The following is a 24,538-nucleotide window of genomic DNA, read 5'->3' as shown; positions in this document are numbered from 1 at the left end:
CCACAAGTCCAAAGTTGTTCCAATGTAAATGGCAGTTAATTGTTGTGCATTTTTTTCTATGTGGAAAGGAACAGCAGAAGGGACACATACAGAATAAAGAATATAGTACAACCAGAAGCACTCAACAGTGAAACAGTGACCTACAGTGAACTACAATGATGGCAAGTGAAGCATGATGTTAGTTCATGCATGACATGGGAGTCATTACACGCCCCTAATCAGCTGTCAGCCTGTGATTGAATAATTATTTCTTTAACGCTTTTCTACACAACAATCATTCCCACAACAAGTAAGACAACAGACAACAAATGCCCTATAGTGGCCTAGTCAAACCGAGCATGCACACTCCTGACATATCACAGCCTTGAGTATGTGCAATTTGGGGGCATGCAGGATTTGGTGTATATAGTCTAGACACAAACAAAACATTATTTATTGTTCATGAGAATGCTAAATCATTGCGAACGCAGTGAGTTGCGAACACAGTGAGCACTAACTATAGAAGCTGGCCTAAACTGTCTGTCTGTGTGTCACGCTGTAACACCACCGGCCCGCCACCAGAGGGCGCAGCTGTATCACACACAAAACACACACGCGCACACACACACACACACACACACACACACACACACACACACACACACACACAACTTAACTTAAAAAAAACTTAACTTAAAAAAAAACGTAACTTAAAAAATTATTAATTGTTGTTATTGCAATTTACGAGCTGCGTTCGCTTCCCGCGTTCGCGCGTCTTACTTGTTATTATTATTGCGACCGTAGGTCGCATTTACTGTGAAAACCTGCATTTCCCGTCAGTTGTGTCAACGTCACGTCACGTTGCGCCTTCATATATGGTCACGCCTCGTGACACGTCACGCCACATCACTCCTCATGACACACTCCATATATGGCCGTGTCTCCATATGTCCAAACCCTGGATAGCCATATATGGTTTGACATACTAGATCTGCCAGCAACTCTACATCTGACCTCACTGACACCAGATTCATAGTTTAACTCCTGCTTCTCAACTGTGCCGTATTAAGAAGCTCTGTTGTTTCAGCGCTAGAACTAATTGCCTTCAGGGGGTCACCTCCATGCAGTTTCCTTTGGTGGAAAGTAACTAAGTACATTTACTATTTTAAATTGTGGTATTGCTACTTTTTTACTTTTCTTCCTCCCCCACTGCCAGTATATCCTGAGAAGAATTCACCCCTATATGTGACCAGGTCTAGCAAAATGGTCCTCATCTCGCCTATAATGAAAAGGCAGAAAATCTAAAATAAACTATTTATTTTTCTTTTTTTGTGATTTTCGTTTTTTTTTTTCATGTTAAAACACAGTTTGAATGTTGAAGGTTTTCATTCCAACAGATTATTGATTTGGGCAAATTAAATGTATACATTTATAAGTCAAAGTAGGCTAGCCAGCTCTAGGTGTTGAAATGTTGTGAACATTCAAAGGGGATTTTCTCAGCTTTGGGTAAAACGGCACAATCATTTTAAAATGGTCATATCTCCTTCAAATATTTTCCAATTTCATTGAATGATACATCATATGAAAGCTTACATTCTGTACTTTAATAATCTGTAAAAAACTGAAAAATTACTCTGGTCGAGATGAGGGCCTATTTGCCAGACCCGGTCACATATAGCTTTGGTTTGGTGCATTTTTCTCAAGGGCTCCTCAACGGTGTTGGTGGTCAACATACTACACTATACACCCTTTTGTCAGCACGGTGCTTTCATCCGGCAACTTTGAAGGTACTAGTCAGCCAAATTGCGAACCGGATGCAGTGGGAAGTGGGAACACTCCCCTCTTGAAGTCAAAAGGAAAAATAGATTATTATACCTCACCCTGGTGAAATATGCGTCTGTTTGTCTCCACACAGCCTCAGAGGAGAGATAAGGGAATGCAAGGTGGTTTGCATAATTTACCGTTCAGTCAGCACTTACAAAGTGGCCTTTGTATAGCCATGCAAAGCTGGTGACAACTTATGCCATCTGTTTTTCAGATTACATGTACCTGTTATATTATCACAACAAGTACTACATTTGACTATATACTTTTATGAATAATATCATTAAGAATACAACACGTAGCCTAATAATACTATAAAATTGCTGTTCTGGCTTTGAGTCTGATGGGTACAGAGGCTGTTCTTGCTTTGCTTTTGACTGATGGGTTCACACACTTCACATAGTCAAGCTGACCTCTAGCCTCGGCAGATATCCTCCAGTCAGGAGTCCAAATTAAACTTATTGGTAAAATGCTTCTGGGGGAAACTGCCCTGCCACCAGCCAGAGAGAGAGGGAAGAGAGAGAGAGAGAGAGAGAGAGAGAGAGAGAGAGAGAGAGGTAAACTGACAGACCACGCACACACACACACACACACACACACACACACACACACACACACAAGGCCTTAGGTCAGGTACAAACAAACAGTACATACATATGAATATGCAGTGCATAGATGAAAGGCAATATCACTCCATACTTGATCATGCATGGATAGCTGAACATAATGTGCACACTTGCACACACACACACACACACACACACACACACACACACACACACACACACACACACACACACACACACACACACACACACACAATTCAGAGCCTCACACCCTTGATATGGGGCTGATGGTTGGAGTGGCATTAATTGATGCTGGCAGAAATTATTACGCAAAGCCGAGAAGAGGATTAGCAAATAAATGAAAGCGAGAAGGAGACTGAGGGGGAGTTTATTAGGCATTCTGTTTGTCAATTTACATATTCTAAAACAGCACACTGTCCATAATTGTCAAAATGTTTCAATGTGACGTTTTGTCAGCTTGTCAAGTTCATGATTATAGAAGTAGACAATCCGACAATCTCCATATTCCTTTCAGCCATAACACTCGTAGACAGTTCTCCATTAAAGACAGAGGTTCTTTACTCTGGAATACACACACACGGTACTTATTGCCAACTCCTCATCTTCATTCTGTAACTTGAAACTTGGAGGCCAGCCTGATGAATAAAGCCTCTCCACTTGCTTCTACCATAATAATCTAGCCTTATTCTGCATACACATTCACAGATACGCATACACTTACGCACAGACTCACGCACCCGGCACACATTGAACTGCACACAAGTGTTTTTGTTGTTGTATTTGTTGTTTGTCATACCATATGTTAGTAATGATTACTTTGTCTAACGTACTATGTGTTTATTATTTTAGGTGAGAACCATGTATAAGCCTTTATGGGTTCCTTTTCTCACGTGCACTTATTTTGTGTTACCTTTTTGTGCCGTTTTTATTGTGCAAATAAATAAAACAAAAAAACTACATAGACACAGAGTTATAGACACAGGTTATTCATTATGAGATCATAGTGAGGCAAAGGAAACAGGACACAACAACAATGACCCGTGACTTCCTGTGAAACAATACAACTCTGACAACCTCTCAGCCAAGACACAGCGCACGCACACACGCACGCACGCATGCACGTACAAACACACACACACACACACACGCACTCTCACACACTAGGCTATACACTTCCGAAGAAGTGAGAGCAACCACACATAGTACTGACAAGTGCAACACATGTTGGAACAAATCTGTAGTCACTAAATGTATGTGGAAAAACAAACCGCCTCATCGCAAAGATGGGGGACTTTCCTTGCCTAATTTTAAACTGTATTGGCCTTTTAGATTGCGGCTTAACCACATTAAATTAATTTAACCACAATTCTTGTTTCACCTGCTCAATCTAAGTGTCGGTTCGGCCCAATAAACCTGTTTTGTGCCACTGTAAGACCAATGGCTGGAACCCCTGTTCACTAATATATAACGAGAAACTCCTGTGGCCGCCCAATAAAATGTTCTCATTGGTCGAGAAGAGGTATGCATTCATTGGTTGTCTGTCTTTGGTCTTCAGTCATTTCATGAGTTAGAGGGTGTAAGCACACTTAAGCGTCAAGAAACGCCTAGACCAGGCGTCTCTTCCGGGTTTCTAAACAGCTGGTGGATGGAAATGACGCTCGTGCATGGCTTTTACTTGTAGCTTTGGCAAAAAAACGGAAATGCTGTAAGTTGAAGCCGAGCGCGAGCGTCATTTCCACCCCAGCTGTCTAAAAACCAGGAAGAGACGCCTGAGAGAAAGAGACGTGCTTTCTTGCCGCCTCTTGACACGTGCCCGCGCCCTTAGTGATGCTGTTCAATTCAAGGTGCTGCCAGACTTATAAAATGTGCAGCTTATTTTCCGAGTTTTTAGACAGCTGGTGGATGGAAAAGGACGACTTGCGCGACGGCCAGATTCCCGGGAACGCTCTCCTCCGCGCAAGTCGTCTGCGGAGGTGGAGCTTAATTTCCATCCACCAGCTGTCTAAAAACTCGGAAAATAAGCTGCGCACAGCTTAAGACGTGCGTGGCTGTCGACCGTTTTGCGCTTAGGTGTGGAAACACTGACAATGGTTTTCAAACTGGTTTCAGGGACCTCCAGTTTGGCCATGGACGGACCCCCGTGAGCCGTGACTCTGTTCTGTGAGTTGCTTCCAAACTCCCTCTATTGCTTATTACTCCCTCTTTCTTAATGATCTTTCCCCATTGCATCTTCCTCTTGTTTAGAAATGCATCTGGGCTCTAAGGTTTGGGGATAGTGTTTACTTCTGTACGTAGCCCCATAGTACGGTGACAATAAAGCTGCAGTACTTCATGGATTTTTCAGGTTCAGTTGATCTTAAAAACATATTGAGTGCATTTTCTTCAAAAGTTGTCCTTTAACCTTTTCCTGGTTGTTGGGTTTGGATGTGGTTATAATTTCCTTCTGTTCTACTGTCCTTGACTCCCTTGCTCATCCAAAAACACAAAAGCCATATAGTATTTATATTATAGGCTATAAATATATAATGATATCCCACTCAATGAGAGCATCTGGTCCTAGTGGCTGCATTGGGTACAAATGATATGCACACATTCACAATCCTCACTACTTGCACTATATTGCCACCTGCTGGCACTCAGTTGTTATTTACTATTAAACCACAATGGCAACAATAAAATGGTAGCTTTTAGAAGATGTAATCAGAGCTCTGTTGCTCGACAATGACGACAAACTTTGATTTTCGAGGGAACACAAAATCAGTTGCATATAAAATATATTGCATCTTTTATGTCATGTATATCAGGGGTTCTCAACCCGTAGAAAAAAAAAGAAAAAAGATAAAATTTTATTTTCACGATTTTTCAAAAATAGCTAAATTATAACAATGCTTAAAACACCAAAAGGGGTTCCCGCCCAAAATGGTTTGAGGTTATTGTAGCAGTCAATTTATATTGGGGGTCGGGAGGGGGCGGGGCGGGGGTCCCGAGACGTTGCCAAAGCATTTCCGGGGGTCCCCGGCCAAAAACGTTGAGAACCCCTGTTTTATGTCATGTATATAAGTCCATTTGAAACACAGTTCACTACACAGACTAAACTGCGTTTTAAATGTTCTATTTTGTATACATGCATGCATGATGACTCTTATTTATAATACACTTTAGTTACATTGGATACAAATTAAAAACATTAAAAACACAAGTATAATCACAAAGAAAACACAAAAACACCAGTTATGAATTTCTAATATAGGTCATTAATTTATTCAGTCAGGGCTGAAAATAAATACAAAACATTTCCCGGGAAACACTGTGACAACAAAGACCTGCTTCAGTCAAGTACTGGTTACCTGGATTCCATTTCAATTGTAGTGTCACAGCTTCAGCTGTGGCTCTTAAAATTCTTCAACTAGACGTGTAAAATAAGTTAAGTCTAGCGTACCTGTTTCACCTAATAAACTTTAAATAGGACTGCAGTGTCAATTTCATACCCTGTATCCATGTTTAGAGCACATTAAGGTGGAGTTTCAGTGCTTCTCAATTTTTTTGGTGGGATAAAACAGTGGTTCTCAACCTGTGGGTCGAGACCTGGGGGGGTCCCCACATGTTTTTTTGGTGGGTCCCCAGATGTCAGTGTAGTGACAATTTATATACTTTATTATACTTTACTTACATTTTAATAAGAATAAAGACGATTACTACATCAAAAGTAATCTACAAACAATACTATAAAAACTGGTCCAACATTGGCCAAATTAAAGAAATGAAAATAGCCCATCTACAAGCTCGTAGATGTGTCACTTTCACAAAATGTATCTGTGGAACCGAGTCGAACAAAATGTAATGCATCAATTCCTCCAATTCCATGAGCTTGTTCAGGGTGGGTTCAAATATGATTATTTTGGGGGGTCACGACTCACAGCCTTAACAGGCTGAGAACCACTGGGATAAAAAACAACAACAACTGCACAATGGGCCCTGAGGTTATAACGAACAAGCACTTAGTTTGTTTAGCCAAATTAATACTTCCCAATATCTTTAATGTTTAATTGCAAAAACGTCTGCAATTAAACCGTTTCAGTGTTCATAAATTCAAGTTTTTCTATCACTGACAAATTGCGAATCCACACATTGCGAATATGGCAAAGGAATAGCTATTTATACTTTTACGTGGCACGTTCAGAAAACAAACCCTAAATATGAAAATAATTTAATTTGCCTGATTTAAACCATAAACCTTTTTTTGCCAGCTTTTAATTTCAGGCCAACGTAATATAATATAATATTGGGGGCAGTGCTGACATCAGATCAATGCCTGTAAGGGCATCTCTATGGCAACTACACAGACATGGCTAGGTACAGTAGCTCTATTAACTGAATAGCATTACAACAGAATCGCTTAACTATCAATAGCAAAATACTAGACACAGCGCTAATGAAACTGAACCGAACTACAAGGTAGAAAGGTGATATGAGATGGGATGCGTTAGTCCTGAACATATATGCACACTAATAAATGTGCTCAACCATTCAACTTGTCAAACCAGCTACACATTAATTTCACTAGTAGGGAAACCATACACATTTTAGATTGAATTAGTTACCATGACCTCAATGAGTTAGTTTGGTTAGTTGAGACACAGTCGTTTTTAAAGAAAACCAATTTGTCAACTGTGTTCATGATTGTGTGTGTGTGTGTGTGTGTGTGTGTGTTATTGCAGAAGGCACAGGAGCTCGTTTCTAGAACAATCTCATCTCTTGTGGAAGGAATAGACATTCTAACGACCACAACGCCCAGCACAAAGGACCTACTGTAGTGTATATACTATGTACGCGCACACGATGTGAGGTAACATTGGAAGACCCCACTATAGAACCAGATAATTACAGGGGAGGAGAGGTACGCCAGGGAGACACGCTGAAAGGAAATTGAGAAATAAAAAGAGGCAAGTGTGTTTGAAGAGAGGGCAGTCATTGGCTGTTTAGACCGGAGGGTGTGGCTCCAACAGTTAACACCATAGGTAGGTAGAATTGGTACCTGTAGTATGTATGGGACTCCCTGCTTCACATGGGGGCGGTGCCTTACACTAGAGGTGTGCATTGGCACTGCCTTCACAATTCACCAGGTAACGATTAGATTCTACGATGCATTGCAATCAAGCCCCCAGTAAAGCTATCCAACGTTGAAGCTGCCACTACCTACTGGCGAAATGTGGAATTGCAGCACTTTAATGGAAGTGGACGGACGTTCATGACGTCACGTGCGTAAGCCCGGACCTCAAAATTGAGTTCCGGGGCTAGGCTAGGCTAAACTTCCGCTCGCTCGAGCCATTGAGTTATAATTATACTTCCGGAAGTCTTCCGGGTGCTTCAAAACGCCACTGAGCAACTTCCACTGAAATGAATAGCGGGGGGGGCGGGGCTAACGCTCCAGTTCGGTCTCTATCCTTATTTATACTCTATGATTGCAATGCATCACACTTTTCTAAATGACTGCACAGCATGGCAAATCTTTCATCAGTCAGATAGCGTCCGTGGCAGTGCAGCTGCCTTGTTGTTCAGAAGCGTGTAGCCTTGGTAGGGCTTTTAGTTTTGTTCGCATTCGGCTCAAACAGAAAAGCCTGGGGAAACCCATTGGAAATTCTGGCATAGGAAGTGGGAGCCAACTTGCATTGCACGTCGCTCCAAATTTGGTGACGTCAGTGTTCTCCGCTGGTTTCTACCGGGGAGGGTGGGGGGTGGGCGGGGGATTTGGGGCAGCACTCAGATCGGTGAACTAATAGGACCCACCGCCTGTTTTCGACCGAGCACCTGCTCCTCTAGACCAGAAATCACATTATGGGGGCTTTGGGCAGGCTAAAGCGTGCACAGCTATATTATGAATATAAATTATTATGAATCAGGGAGTCCCACTACAGTGTGTGTATGTGTGTGTGTGCGCGCGCGCGGGGCGTGCGTGCCTGTGTGTGTGTGTGTTTGTTTGTTGCATCATCCACACCAAATTACAAGGATGTTGGTGGCAGTTGACATGCGTGTTTAAGCTTGCAGGCTACAGAGGTCCCAGTCATCGTCGTGCTCTATGAGATGAAGAGCATGTTCATTCAGTCATAAACCAGGCCAAGATTTGGCATGTTTGAGAGGATCGCTTCGGTCATGCAATTACTAGGGCAGGGTAACATATATCAACGTTATATTCAATACCGTTGATCTGAGACTATATAGTTTATCTGCTGGGGGTTTTGAATTGAAGTTGTAAATAATATGGCAATAATTTTCCAGTTTTTCTCGTTTTAAAGGCTGCAATTGTGATGTAATTGTCTGAACACACCTAACTGTTCCACAATCAATCTTTAATCAGTTAGTTGTTATACCTATGTTGTTGTTATACGGGCATTCCTGATGATTTATAAAAGTCTCATTGTCTAGATACAGTATTTTGTGGAAAGCACCAATAGTCATCTGTACACTATCGTCACAATCTCGATAGTGAGTTATTTGGTCAAAGATATTAGTTAATTCATTGTGCCCATATCGCCTCCAGCCTGACATCCAGCCCTGTCTTACATGACTAGTATGAGGATATGTAGTTGGCAAGGATATTCTTGTGTATCTGTGTGTATTCTACATGGCAGAACAGATTATACATTGATACTGGCAAATATGAGTCACCGTGTGTGTGTGCGCGCGCAAGTGTGCGTTCAGTCGTCCATCGCTATGTCGCGGAACAGATAGGACATGGACTCTCCATTGTGGATCCGTCGGATGGCCTCAGACAGGATCATACTGATGTCAACCGTCTTGATCTTTGGACATTGAAGCTTCTGCAGCTCATGTGGGATGGTGTTGGTCACAATGACCTGAGAGAGAGAGAGAGAGAGAGTGTGAAAGAGAGAGAGAGAGAGAGAGAGAGAGAGAGAGTGAGAGAGAGATAGAGAGAGAGAGAGGGAGAGAGGGAGAGGGAGATGCAGCATGAAGTGTAGAGCAGTGGTTTTCAAACATTTTCACGTCAAGGACCCACAAATTAATGTATTTGGTCGCAGACCCAGGTCTGAAAATATTTTGCGCCAGGGACCCCCGTATAATATCGGGTTAAAGTGGTTAAACTGATTTTGCTACATATATTAACCCCCTGGAATCCCCCTAAACCCACCCACATAACCACTGGTGTAGAACAGGTGTAGATAAACCACGTTTAGACAGGAAACACTCACGTCAAAGTAGATTAACCATATTATTGCAACAAATGGAATACAGAAAGTAGATTAACCATTTATTGCAACAAATGGAATACAACTTGGCGTTTAATAGGGATACAATAGGAATACATAAGCAATACATTGATATTGATATTTAGCTTGAATCAGCATACATTGACCTTTGAACAGCAGAAATCATAAGTGTTTTAGCCTATATGCCAGGCTCTGATCAAAAGGTGGAGGCTGGGGTGGAGGAGGCAGCTAAGCATCAGCGGATGCAAGACAAGCAGAGGTGAAGTGAATGCAAAGCCGTATTTAAAGGGGCCGCTGTGTTTGAGCGTGAATTCTGATTGGAGTATGAATGTGTGACGTAATGATCAGCTGAGATGTGAATGAGAAATAGGAAGCTAAGGCTGATTGATATAATCAGCTGACTGACAGCTTAGGCATGCAGACTAACATGTTCCTGACTGTATAAACTAACGCTGTGCTTCATATCAGCGACGGGAGAGGGAGGTGAAAGGAGAAGGCAATGTGTGGGACGTTGAAAAGCGTACACGCACAAACACACACACACACACACACACACACACACACACACACACACACACACACACACACACACACACACACACACACACACACACACACACACACACACACACACACACACCCTCCCTACCTCATCGATGGCAGACTCCTCTATGAACTTGGGGGCATCTAAGGAGAGGATGCCGTGCGTCGCCATAACGAAGATCTTATACGCTCCCCTCTCCTTCAGTGTCTCTGCCGCTGCCACGAAACTGTCGACGTCATCGATGATGTCATCCTATCAGAGAGGAAACAAAATCTTTGTTATCATTCTTTTTTGAGTGGTATAAACCACTCCTACAACTGGCTTTGTTAGTTTGTCTGTCTGTCTGTTCGTACCAAAAAATGAGCATGGTTGCTATGGTCACCCAGTTCACACGGGTGTGATTTCATTACGTCAGACATTACGTCAGACCACAGTTGATCAGTCTATATAAGACCTTACACCACTCAGTTCACACGGGTGTGATTTTTTTTAATAAAACCCACAATTTTGTAACCCCTTTTTCACCCGGCTTTAACCCCGAACTGAGCTCATGCTTCCTTCAATGCATGAGGAGTCAGCAGGCCGCTTCTTATAACCTGACAGGGGGGAAGTTTCCCCGGTAGGACGTAGCGCGTGCCGTGGAAGGAACACGTTATTCTAACCAATTCCTTTCCCCAACATCAGGCGACCCTGGCTGGCCAGGGGGAGGCAGTATAGAGACCAGGATTACTGCATGTTTTTTTGTGAGGGTACCTACCCTAGGGGGACACGGGGAGAACATGTGAGGGTACCTACCCTAGGGACACACGGGGGGAACATGTGAGGGTACCTACCATAGGGGGACACGGGGAGAACATGTGTGGGTACCTACCCCAGGGGGACACGGGGAGAACATGTGAGGGTACCTACCCTAGGGGGACACGGGGAGAACATGTGAGGGTACCTACCCCAGGGGGACACGGGGAGAACATGTGAGGGTACCTACCCCAGGGGGACACAGGGAGAACATGTGAGGGTAACTACCCCAGGGGGACACGGGGAGAACATGTGAGGGTACCTACCCTAGGGGGACACGGGAGAACATGCGAGGGTACCTACCCTAGGGGGACACGGGGAGAACATGTGAGGGTACCTACCCTAGGGGGACACAGGGAGAACATGTGAGGGTACCTACCCTAGGGGGACACGGGGAGAACATGTGAGGGTACCTACCCTAGGGGGACACGGGGAGAACATGCAAACTCCACACAGAATGTAGCGTATGGGCGCTGATGACGCAGAGTAGAGAACCCGCCCCCAGCACCCACAGCGGGAATCGAACCCGGGACCTTCTAGCTGGGAGGCGACAGCGCAACCGACTGCGCCCCTTTGTTATCATTCTAAAGGCCTACAGCAGCTCTTACTGGAACAAACAGGTATACAGCATGGCTACTGTACCTTGTTTTCTTCTACAGTGGAGGAGGAGACCACGTCGGTTTTTAATATTTTATTGATTGTTCCTTTCAGATCTTTGCATTTACATAAGCAGTCACATTGTCTAGCCTCGTGCCAGTTCCTGGATCCTGGAGTTTAGTCTACCTCAACCAGCAATATGATACAGTATATTCATACACAGGTTTGCTGATAAGTACCGGCACATTTTTCTTCCACATACTGCCCATGAAACTACATTTTGTTCCAGCAACTAGCTCTGCTGACCCATCAGTGTACAGCACATTTTAACCTTGATTATTAGGTTTTTACTAGCAAACGACAACCTGCGTGACAATCTGATCTCTAGTGTTTGAGGTCGGTTAATTACAAAATAATTGGGAAGTTATACCCTGCAGGACAATGCCTATTCATTCAGGAACATTCCTGATAGGCAGTTCACTCCACAGGCTTTACTGCCAATAAACATAGCTGAGCCGGTCAAAATAGTGTCCTCAATCCTCACTGTAAATCCAACAAAAATAGGCGTGTAAAAATAGCAGAGTGCCTAAAGATGCTGTGCGGTCAGGTGGACGTGAAATGCATGGCTTATGCTGCCGGTGGACATTGAAACATTGAATAACATGGACGCACATTCGCTCCCACAGAGTGAACTGCTTACAGCAGAACCAGGGGAACCAGGGGTTCTCAACGTTTTTGGCTGGGGACCCCCGGAAATGCTTTGGCCATGTCTCGCGACCCCCGCCCCGCCACCCCCTCCCCACCCCCAACACAAACTGACTGCAGAAATAACCTTAATAATAGAGAAAATATATCATAAATGAATACTGAAACCAGATATAATCATTAAGGAAAGTTTATGCATTCACTATGTGTACTATGTAAACTCTCAATTGCCATTTTCCAGCCATTCAGTTGCAAAAAAATAATGTTTTTTTTTTTCTTTTCTTTTTTTGAAAATAATTTGGAGACCCACGGGTTGAGAACCCCTGTATTAGACTACAATACAGTACAGAGCTTATGGAATGACTAAGGTAAACCAGGCCAAGAACAGCTGATAAGAAGGTGGCTTGCTTGTGGAATGTCAGTAAGGTAAACCAGGCCAATAACAGCTGATAAGAAGGTGGCTTGCTTGTGGAATGTCAGTAAGGTAAACTAGGGCAATGACAGCTGATAAAAAGAAAAAGAAGATGTTTTTGGCAAGCAGTTGCCAGTTAGTCTATAACTAGAAGTGGTATAACCTGACATAAGGGGAATTTAAGATTTGGGGAAGTCTACTTTTAACCCATTTTGACCCGAGATCAGATTCTAAAAATGTCTTCTACATCCTGACAGTTTTCTGAAAAAGCTATGTCAGTGGTTCTTCGATTTAAAAAAAATAGCAGACCTACAAGCTCGTATGACCTTGTAGATCTGCTATTTTTCAATAGCTAAAGCATAACGCTTTATAATAATAATGCTAACACCAAAAGGGGTTCCCGGCTTCCCGCCCAACATGGGTTAAAATCTCACTGTGCGCAGCAGTATGCATGTGCTGTGACAGCAAAACAAAGCTCAAGTTTCTATCCTGGCTGGAGGCAGCACTATTCAGGGAGTACTTCTCCTTCCAGCTAACCTTCGTGTAACAGAAATATGTGCAGTATGTGTAAAACAAGTCTAAAATCCCCACTATAGCAGGCCTCATGGATTAAAGCAAAATATAATCTCACGACTGAAAAAAAAATGGTGTCCTAATGTGCGATTTGGGAAAGGAAATCACAGATTGAGGCTTTAGCCGTAGCTTTTATGAAATATACCAGACCATTAGGATTTTATGGAAGATGCTTCTGCACATATTGATAGTTTGACCATTTCCAATGCTCTAATATTAAAATTATGGCCAAAAGTAGCCCATCTTACAAGCTCTCAATGCACCCGCGAGCTTTTAGATTGGCTACTTAAAAAAGGTTGTACATGTGTTGTATCTTACCACTATAATGGCGATGCGTCCTCCCACATCTCCCACCACAGTTATGGGTGGCTTCTCTTTAGGAATCAATACTAGACCACACGGAGAGAAAGAACATGTTTGGAGATTTAAATGTAATGTGGCCTTTTAGAACCGGACCTATCGCCATGTGATCAATAGAACGCCAGTAAGTTGAATACTCCACTGTTAGTAAGAGAAATCTATGAAAATCTGGGAACTAAATCGTTACCAAGAAATTTCTTCACCAATGTGTTTCTAAAGGTGTCTAATAATGTACTAAAAGTTTGAAATTCAACTCCCGTGGGAAATTGAGTTATTAGCATAATATGTGACCATACCCATAACATCCTATATAAAGGCAAAAAAGTTTCATCATTTTTTAAGTAGCATGTGACATATGAAACTAGGGGGTTTTCATGATTCTGAATCCATTCCAAGCATTAGTTTTGCACAAAAAACACTCCTTGGGGGGAAAACGGCCTCACAAACGTGATGAGGTCAGCACATTTGGTCAAGTGGATATGGCCTAATTTAGCCCAAGGAGTGTTTTTTGTGCAAAACTAATGCTTGGAATGGATTCAGAATCATGAAAAACCCCTAGTTTCATATGTCACATGCTACTTAATAAAGAATGATGAAATTTATATAGGATGTTATGGGTATGGTCACATATTATGCTAAAAACTCAATTTCCCACGGGAGTTGAATTTCAAACTTTTAGTATATGTTATTAGACACCTTTAGAAACACATTGGTGAAGAAATTTCTTGGTAAGGATTTAGTTCCCAGATTGGTCAAATACCTGATAAAATGCCCTTACTATGTCAAATATGTTCATGCTTTGTCCATTTCTGACATTAAAAGTGTCGATTGATTCAGAACGTGTGAATTATAGGCCATACCGGCGGAGAAAACACACTTTCTCTGTCCCATTCTTAACAGCTGCTTTGCCGTTTGATCATAGAATAGCCAGAATTCACTGGGAAGGCTCGTTTCTCAAGGTCATTGTGCCTATTGGGAGAGGGGAGATGGGAGATTGAGGGGAGATTGGCTGTATCTTTGACGTCCGCTTGGCAACCTGTGGTGCTTTCGCTTTTCCGTTTTTGTGGTACAGTGTTGACACACTGTACTTAGCACCGTGTGCTCCTGCTGATAAAGACAAAACAGTGGAGAATTCATTTGATTATCATGTTTCCACGGCCCTTGTATTGCCCTGCAGAGCAGAGAGAATGTCTTGTCTGACAGTACTGTGACATTGAGGCTCCCTTTCCACCAAAATAACCTTGGTTCTAGAACTGCAAACCTTGGTTGGTGCTTTTCACAGAACCGGTGGCCATTCCAGTTCAGTGATTCCAGTTCCGAACCAACTTTTAGGGTTCTGTACCAGGGCTGGACTGGCCACAGGACGTACCGGGCATATTCCCGGTGGGCCGCGGCCGCGGCCGTAGGGGGCCGCCATGATATTTTTGGACAGGCAGGCCAATAGGCGGCAGGCCACCAGGAAAGGTCCGGGCGTGCTGCCATTCTGCCAGTGCCATCATGATAATTTCACTGTACCTGTATCAGTGAGTGACGAATAAACCCTCTACAAAGGGTTGTGTAGTTGTCTGTTGGTTTGTATCATTTATGTTGTTCTGTAAAAGTGGTGGTATTAGGGCTTGTTTGTTTGTGTGTGCCTCGACGGAGCGGGCGGTAGAGTTTCTGCTATCTGCGCGCTGGTTGTGGTGGGCCGGTCTGGGCCAAATTCACGCGAAAATGACCGGGCCGAATTTTTGTCCCAGTCCAGCCCTGTTCTGTACCAGTGCATTTTTAGCGGAATCGCTCTGAACGGGGAAAAAAATAACTGGTTCAACCCCCTTGGAAAAGGCACCTGAGTGTCACAACAATACTCAGCTGTTGACCTTCCCTATCACTTCACCACCACTAGGTGGCAGCATCATCACTACAAACGCAAAAGACTGCTTGTGGGTTGATCAATTGTGTATCGATATTAGTACATTTTTAAGTATGTATATGGCACATATTTCTACAGTATAAGGAGACGTAATGCTTATTGACTGTATCTTGGCGTGTATTACATGGTATCTCCATGAGGGGGTGAATGGCTCCAGTGGTTTTAACGGTGGGAGGCGAGTGTCGTCCGTCCACCATGTCAGACTCTGCGTCCTGTGCTTCTCCGTGGATCACTGCTATGCCCAGACGCAGACGCTCTGCAAACGACTGGGCTCTTCAAAATGCACGTGAAGACACACACGCACACGGACACGCACACACACACACACACACACACACACACACAAATTAATTGTGTACTGTAAAAAGCAAATCAGTGTTAATTTGGAGCCATTCATAAACTCTCTCTTACAAATTAAAAATAAAATGAAAGAGGATTGTGAGAAGGGGAGAGAACCATGTTTGTAGTTTTAGTGAGTAGAGGATGCGAGTAGAAATACAGAGTCTGTTAAAAGTGACAGTTATAACAGCTTTATGAAGAAGAGGTCTCTACCTTTTGGCTGAGGCTGGAGATTTGGCCACGATCACTGCATTCCTATAGTCAGGAATCTGTAGGGTCACAGCAGGCATGCAGACTGGTTAGGGGTAAAACAAATAAATAAGAAACAGAAAGAAGAGGAAAAAAATACACTAGGGGCGGTTCAGAGGTATCCATCAATCAATTAATCAATGGATCATCTGTGCGTGTGTGTGTGTGTGTGTGTGTGCGTGCGTGCGTGCGTGCGTGCGTGCGTGCGTGTGTGCGTGCGAGTGTGTACCTCCTCTTGTATGTACTGCAGTAGGAAGGGGGAGGCTCTCAGGTTGTCTACGGGGATATTGAAGAAGCCCTGAATCTCCTTCTGATGGAGGTCCATGGTGATTAAATGAGTCAGACCTATAGCACACGCACAATGACACACAGGTTTACATTCTACGTTCTACGTAGAATTCATTAAGAAGCTGCCATACTGTTGGTTGGTTGTCAAACAAGGTCCTGAAAACTGTATTTAGCTGCGAAACCCTATTTGAAATGATTTTGAGCCCTGTTGTAAACAGTCTAGCCTAGTTTAACCCAAGTCTAGTTTTTCTCATTAGTCTTTGTTAAATCAGTACCACCAAAAGGTATTTTGTCACACTCCTGCCTCATTCAAATGATGGCAAAGCACGCAGTTGTACATTTAATTTAAAGTCATAGATGATTTGCTTTTCATTCATAAAACTTTGCTGTGAGTGTCCACTAGTAGTGCTGAGGACCAGATGTAGAGTGGGCTTTACCAACAAGGATTAAGCTTTAACCTGGATTTAAATTATTTTTAATCAATTAATCCAGTTGCATAAAACATTAAACCTAGTCTAAAAATAACCAGCCAGGTACCGTCCTTTTAATCTTGGTTTTAGTTTTCACAATAAACCTGGATTAATTGTAATCCTGTTACTTGACTACTTGTTACTTGATTACTTTAATCTCATTTCATTATGAGATTGGTGACAATGTGACCACACTTTATCATGTGATCAACTGATTTGTTCTGTACATGCTCATCAAGAGTGCACACTTGTTGGCTTGTGTATGAACAGAAACAACTAACTACAAACTTTAGTTTATTCAAGAAAACCATAAACAAATCAACCATAGCTCTGCGGTGGAGCCAAAAGCAAAATTCCAATACCCCAAAATCTCGGCCACTCACACTCACACTCGGTCACTCCAGCATGGTGTTACGGTAAAATTGGTGACCTGCTGAAATATGTGACAATCGTGTAGACATCACATAACGTCAGTGTCCGAATGGAAATCGTTGCAGGTTGTTTATTAGCAGAGTTCAACCTAGCGTTAGTCATGCCACGTATTTAAAGACCCCCATGTAAATTGTGTGAAGTCCACAAGATGGTCACACATTTCTTCAGGTCACCAATTCCACCATAACACCGCCATGCAGGAGTGATCGAGTGGCCCGAGATTTTGGGTATTGGAATTTAACCAAAATGGGGTTCAGGTCTTTAAATATTATGGAAACACACCTGCAACCACTGATTTGGACCAAACCAATTCCTTGTGGACAAGGAATTAATTGTGCCAACAAGGGACACTACACACTACCCCAGGGGTTCTCAACGTTTTTGGCCGGGGACCCCTGGAAATGCTTTGGCAATGTCTCGGGACCCCCGCCCGCACCCTCCCGACCCCCAATATAAATTGACTGCTACAATAACCTTAACCCATTTTGGGCGGGAACCCCTTTTGGTGTTTTAAGCATTGTTATAATTTAGCTATTGAAAAATAGCAGATCTACAAGCTCATAGCGCGCCACCGAGTGGCGCGCTACGGGCTTGTAGGTCTGCTATTTTTGAAAAATCGTGAAAATTAAAAATTAAAAAAACTTTTTTTTTTTTTTTTAAACATTTTTGGGGACCCCCTAAAATAATTTGGCGACCCCCCGAGGGGTCGCGACCCACGGGTTGAGAACCCCTGCCCTTCCCCACACACAACACACACAGTCTCACCAGCCTTGCACATCATGGAGGCGATGAGCTTGGACACGATGGAGCCTCTCTTCCTCATCTTACACTGCTTGCTGTAGGGGAAGTAAGGGAGGACCCCCGTGATGCTCCGCGCACATGATGTCCTGCACGCGTAGACCAGGATCAACATCTCCATGATGGTTGTGTTCACATCCCTGGTGGAGAGGAGAGAAATGTGGACTTAGTTATGTTTGTGTAAGCATAACCGTGTGTGTGTGTGTGTGCATAGACATATATACGTAGACGCCCTGTCCGGCTCTGAGGCGCGTGTCACCATTGAAGGCACAATTTTCCCGACATTCCTTGTAAAGCATTAGCGGAAGCTTGTCAAGCTTCCGCGTGCGTAACATAAGTCCCGAAAAGACGCGCTGTGATTGGCTAGTAGTCACTTGAGTGACAGCGAGAGACATGGAGGAGTCACATGAGTGACGTCACTTGGGCAGCGACGCAGTCGCCTTCAGCAAACGCCTTCAGCACTTCTAAATAAGAAAGCTGCGGAGAACTGTTGCTTTGTGTTCACTCTTTAATGTTTTCTGTTAGTAATCTAATCCCCCCTGGCTCTGATGTTGTATTGTTAATAACTTTGTTGTTTGTGTTTGTTTGTTTTGTATTGTAATGTATATTGTCATGACTGTTATAAAGATTTGTTAAAAAAAAAAGAAGCCTTCAGCACTGCACTTCCGCCTTCATTAGGATACACGTTGCTCCAATGAACTGCAACGCCACAGTGAGGCATCTATTTTTTATAATATCTGTGTGTGTGTGTGTGTGTGTGTGTGTGTGTGTGTGTGTGTGTGTGTGTGTGTGTGTGTGTGTGTGTGTGTGTGTGTGTGTGTGTGTGTGTGTGTGTGTGTGTGTGTGTGTGTGTGTGTGTGTGTGTGCGTGCGTGCGTGTGTTCTTTCATACTTGGACACGGTCTGGATGACAAAGACATCTTTGCCTCGCACCGACTCCTGGACCTGCACCCGCGTTTCTATGGCAACAAAGACGATGTGATGTGAGAAACACAGAGCAGCACACAATTCCTCTCACACGGATGCACACACACACACACACACACACACACACACACACACACACACACACACACACACACACACACACACACACACACACACACACACACACACACACACACACACACACACACACACACACACACACACACACACACACACACACACACACACACACACACACACACACACACACACACACACACACAAAGCCTGTCTGCCTCGTTAGTTAAATTTCAATCAAACTTTATTAGCGGACTCGGGTCCATCGAAACATACAAGGAGTAAACAAACATACAAGAAACACTGCAGCAATACAATAATTTAAAACAAAGTAAAATAAATAGAAATACATAACTTAACCCACAGGCAGAACACACAGGCACTTGATGTATAGTGTGAACAGCTCACTGAGGGGCTTGAGATCCTCACTCCAGCAGTGACACACATGTGACTAGCACTGCCCCCTCTGGATTGTAGTATTGTCATTGCATCATTATATGCAACTTGCAACCTAGCTCAACCTTAGTGAGATATCTAAACCTTTAATGCCTCACGTGCAAGCACACACACACACACACACACGCACGCACGCACGCACGCACGCACGCACGCACGCACTGCAGAAGCAAATATTCCAACAATGTGCTTCTCGCATAAAAGAGTGATTAGAAAGCTAAATGCTTCCCAGCCACAACCCAACAGACTATCATGAGTATCATTGGACACAAATACCATTGTTTTTAACTTGGTGGCAATTTGTATGGTTTTATTGTTTATAAAGCATGTTTGAGCTTAATGCTGTACGCAATACATTTAATTATTTCTATTTTGTGTTGTGCGTGTGACTGGCATAATGGAGCTATTTCTGTGTGTGTGTGCGTGCGTGCGTGCGTGCGTGTGAACAGCGCTCTGTTATAGAGCTGATCGTCATTAACAATCAGGGGGTCCCTCCCTGGCCAATCATAATCAAGCATTCAACCAAGCCATGTAATAAACCGTTTTCGCCATCATGGAAGACCCCTGGTCTGTCCACCCACCCTTTATGCTGTCCCAGCTCCCTGGTACCTGGCTGTCTACCGTTTACACCCAGCTGGACATTGAACACACTTGCGGAACACCCCTGCTCTTATCTCTTGTTTTTGGCTCAACCTCCTTGATTTCTACCAGTTTGTGAACACCAAAGAAGGGGAGAACATTGATCAAACTGAAATACAGAGGAGTCTAAGATGGTCTTACCTCTGTTATCTTCCTGGTACACCTGTACCTTTCCCAGCTCAACCCCTAACCGCCTGAGAGAGGAACAGAGATAAAACAACAAAGGGGGGGGGGGGGGGAAACATTCACATGAGATAGAATGCAGTGTTGTCTCTGAAATAAACACACAACGTTATCCAAAAGACAAAGGTCCGTATGGATTTGTAATTATTGTGACATCAAGGAAATGGAGATTCCTTCCTCTATTCAACGAAATGGAGAATGAGTTCCACTTTTTTGTGTTATTGTCCTAAACATACCGGCCAAAACATACCGTATTGAGTAGGTGTCAAAACTCGGCGTGGTAAAAGTGAAGCGGAAAGGTATTTGCATTTGCTGATATAGCTTGGGATAAGCAAACATAATGTGATAGAATTTATTTATTTGGGCTCTTTTGTTATAAATAATTCAAGTCTTGAGTGTCTAAAACCTGTTGTGATTTAGATGGATCTTAAGACAAGACACCAAAATAAAAATGTATAAATTAAGTAAGTAAGTAATTCATTCATTGACAGGCAGCCTTCATAAATGCACTGCATCACTTCCTGCCTGAGAGCAAGGCCAAATACTGTCTTGCTTCCAGTGCAAACCTCTTCATGGAGCATATACGCTGTGACCTTGGGTTATCTAAGGCAGTATTATTTTACGTTACATTCTCTGTAATGTAAAATAAACTACTGTAACAGTCCCCGAGCCACTACCCTGCTACCTACTAGGGCTTTGAGCAACTAGTCGACTATTGACTAGTAAACTAGGCAACTAGTAAAAAATCACTAGAAGTGAATGCCCTACTCACTCAGCGATCCTCTTGGCCATCTCGCGGCTGCCAGGGTGTGAGTTCCCGGTGAAGATGACCAGGCCTCCCTTGGTGTGGTTCATGTCTTTGGGATCTCGGCTGCTGCTCTCCTCGCACTCAGGCAGTGGATCCCTGGGCACCCACGCTGCACTGAGCCCTTCCTATGGTGGTGGAAGCACCAATCAATATTAACATCAAAGTATAAGCAGAAGTGTTGTTTTCGTTGACTAAAACTATGACTAAAAATGTTCGTCGACTAAAAACCACTGACAAAAACATACATAAAAAGTAAAACAAAATAAAAACTAAGCCATGATGACTAAAACTATGACTAAATATAGTGTCGATTTTGTCGACAAAAACTAGACTAAAATGTTAGGAAGGGATTAGTGGACAAGAGACCCATGTAAGTAAGAGACACGTCATTTTATACTTGGTTGCATGCTGAAAATAGCAGATCTTTAAGCTCACAACGCATTGTGAGCTTGTAGATCGGCTATTTTCAGCAAGTATAAAATCAGCCATTACGACGGCATCAAGGCCCGCCAAAACACATTTTAGTCGACTGAATCACCTGTAGATTTCGTCGACTAAAATCTCATGACATTTAGTCGACTAAAACTAGACTAACACTAATACATTCCAGGTGACTAAAACTAAGTGAAAACTACTCAAGAGACTATACGACTAAAACTAAAATAGAAATGTGCTGCCAAAAACAACACTGATGTAAGTACATACGTTAATAATGCTTTGCTGAATACTACTGACCATTGGCTGTGGGGCTGCTTAACGATCACTGACTGAAGGTCACACTGTGGTTCACTGACCTGTTCATCATGTGACAGTAACGTAAAGGGCAACATAACCAACATTATCAGCTTATCGTTGTATTGTGAGAATGGAGGACAGGTTCACACATAACACTTCCCCAATGTGTCGTGTTTAGACATTCTCTGGTCCAGTGGTTCCAAAACTTTTTCGTGTCAAGGACGGACGCCCAAATCAACATTTATTAGGCCACGGACCCCCCATTTGAAAACATATGCCAATGACCCCGATAAGGGGAGGATTCTCACGGCTCTAGCAGTGATTACGAAACATTAATTTCATGGACCCCCCCAGTTTCACACGCATTATGCTACGGACCCCCGGTTTAATGGCATTTCCATCTCTGGTACCCCAATTTATATTGTAAAACCACTGTTAATTTAACTCTGAGAGTGTACAAATGGAACCAAATGGACCCGTCCATTTGGTTCCATTTGTACACTCTCAGAGTTACAGACCCATAAGGGTCTATTACTCTATTTGGTTCCTAACTATCTCTAATTGAGATAGGTACCCCCTGGAGCTCCCTCAGGTACCCCCAGGAGTCCCCGGACCCCACTTTGGGAACCCATGCTCTAGTAGTCTGTACTAGGAAATGGTCACCAGCACCACTAACTCCAGCCTATGCAAAACAACACATTTGAATGAGTTGTATGCACTGTAGCAAGCTTTCACTGTAGGATGTATTGCTGCAGATTTCCCACATTCTCACAATCTTTTTTATTTCGTTTATTAAACAAATTCCACACTGATGAAGGCTGGATGGCCGAAACGTTTGTCCCTGTTCAAATTATGAAATAAACAATTTGAACTGAAGTCTTGGTGTGTGCGACCCACTGCCGTTATTTTTTACATGTTTATTAAACAAAACAATGCTCGACCTCTGCAGCTATAGATATTTTTCCCACAGGCGACACTGTAGTAGAATGGCAACATGGTACGCTATATCAGTGGTTCCCAAACTTTTTCATGTCAAGGACCCCCAAATTGACACTAATTAGCCCCGCGGACCCCCATTAGAAAAGATATGCCAGGGACCCCCATAAGAGAAGATTTTTACGGCTCTAGCAGTGATTTTCAACCAGTTTAATTTCAATTTAGGCTACGGACCCCCATTTAATGGCATTTCTATCTCTGGGACCACAATTTATATTGTAAAATCTATGTTAATTTAACTCTGAGAGTGTATAAATGTACATTCTCAGAGTTACAGAACCATAAGGGTCCAAACTATAATTTAGCTGGAACTCCCTCAGGTACCCCTGGGGGTCCCCGGACCCCACTTTGGGAACCACTGCGCTATATGGCAATGGCTTTTTCAAGCCTGCTTGAAATCACTACCGGAGTTATGTTCTCTTGAATGAAAAATAAAATGAATCTATTAAGAATCGTATAAGACTATTGGTGCGTTCACAAAATATTTTATAGATTATATTGATTTTTCTTTTTTTCCTTGACGACAAAATAAGATGTAGGTGGTAGCCTATACTAGTTTTATTTTTTATTAAGATTTCTAAGACTGAATTTATGACTGAGACAACTTGTTTTTAATGACCTACGATGCGTAGGCGTGTCAGTGACAATTTGTGTGTGCGTGTGTGTGTGTGTGTGTGTGTGTGACAGAGACATTTTGTGGGTGTGTCCGTGAGAGGCAGACAGTTTGTGGTTACCGGTATGTGTGAGAGAGAGAGACAGCCGGGCACGACAGCTGAACCCAATATAACACAATATAATGTGTAAGTAATCCAGAAGCCAATTAATGCCCACAATTGGATCAGTAGGAATTGTGTGTTAGTTTAAATTGAACATATTCTCAATCTGACATCATTTCAGTTGCTGATCGTGCTTCATCTCCAACAGCCCAACTTTCATCATAATGAGAGCCACACTGCCACAGATCAAGAGATCAGTTACTATACTATAATGCCTGCTGCTAATTGTTGCTATAGGCTAATATGTGAATAGTAATAATTCCGTTTCGACCTTTAGTATAATTCATGCAAGGATAACATGTGTGTGGAAGGTATATGCAGAAGCTGAGCAAATATTACGACCGTTTATTTTCATTTTAAACGTACAAAAATTGGCCCCATGTTATCCCTACACTGCCACGGATGCTAGTGACTAGCGTTAGCTTACAGGAATAACATAAACCCCCCTCTGAACCTCGATCGTCGTTATGACGGTGTGTAGCTGTAGCTCGCCGAGAATCGCTGATCTACAAGCTCAAAATGCGTCGCTGAGGCGAAGCCTTGCGAGATTGTAGATTGGCTATTTTCTCTGCGAGCGACAACCAACGGCTGCGTGTGTGGACATTATTATGGACACACGCTCGTGAAGTACGAGCGTCATGTGAACGATGGCTAGTATTTCTAGAGAAGGGATGTTCTTTTTTTTATTGGAGTGCATCATAGAAAGGAGGAGGCATTATATATATATAAATAAATTCACTCACCAGTTTGAGTTCGGTCGTCCGGTTTCCACCTGCAACTGGTGATGTTATTATTAATTTATAATGATTGTAGCTTTCCCAGCAGCAAGCCCACCTCAACCTGTTCCCTGA

The 24,538-nt window shown here is 43.0% G+C and overlaps 1 protein-coding gene across 2 annotated transcripts; it reads right to left on the bottom strand.

The window, feature by feature from the left end:
• Positions 1–5,634: 5,634 nt before the first annotated feature.
• Positions 5,635–24,538, bottom strand: prpsap2 (phosphoribosyl pyrophosphate synthetase-associated protein 2). 2 transcript variants are annotated; one of them, XM_079521671.1, is made up of 12 exons: positions 24,431–24,503; positions 21,916–21,974; positions 21,145–21,305; positions 20,331–20,383; positions 18,982–19,048; positions 18,058–18,230; positions 16,332–16,447; positions 16,067–16,122; positions 15,639–15,787; positions 13,561–13,631; positions 10,266–10,412; positions 5,635–9,244 (listed from the first exon to the last, which is right to left on the bottom strand). In XM_079521671.1, the coding sequence occupies exons 2-12, from the start codon at positions 21,916–21,918 to the stop codon at positions 9,086–9,088; spliced, it is 1,155 nt and encodes a 384-aa protein (XP_079377797.1). In that variant the 5' UTR covers positions 21,919–21,974; positions 24,431–24,503; the 3' UTR covers positions 5,635–9,085. The 2 variants fall into 2 exon arrangements, with proteins under 2 accessions (XP_079377797.1, XP_079377798.1); XM_079521672.1 differs by lacking the exon at positions 21,916–21,974 and having other exon boundaries at positions 24,431–24,538.

The sequence above is a fragment of the Electrona antarctica genome, assembly GCF_951216825.1.
Source record: "Electrona antarctica genome assembly, chromosome: 14".
In the NCBI taxonomy this organism is placed as follows: domain Eukaryota; kingdom Metazoa; phylum Chordata; class Actinopteri; order Myctophiformes; family Myctophidae; genus Electrona; species Electrona antarctica.
Note: the sequence above shows the minus strand (reverse complement) of the source record. Positions and strands in the feature narration are given on the sequence as shown.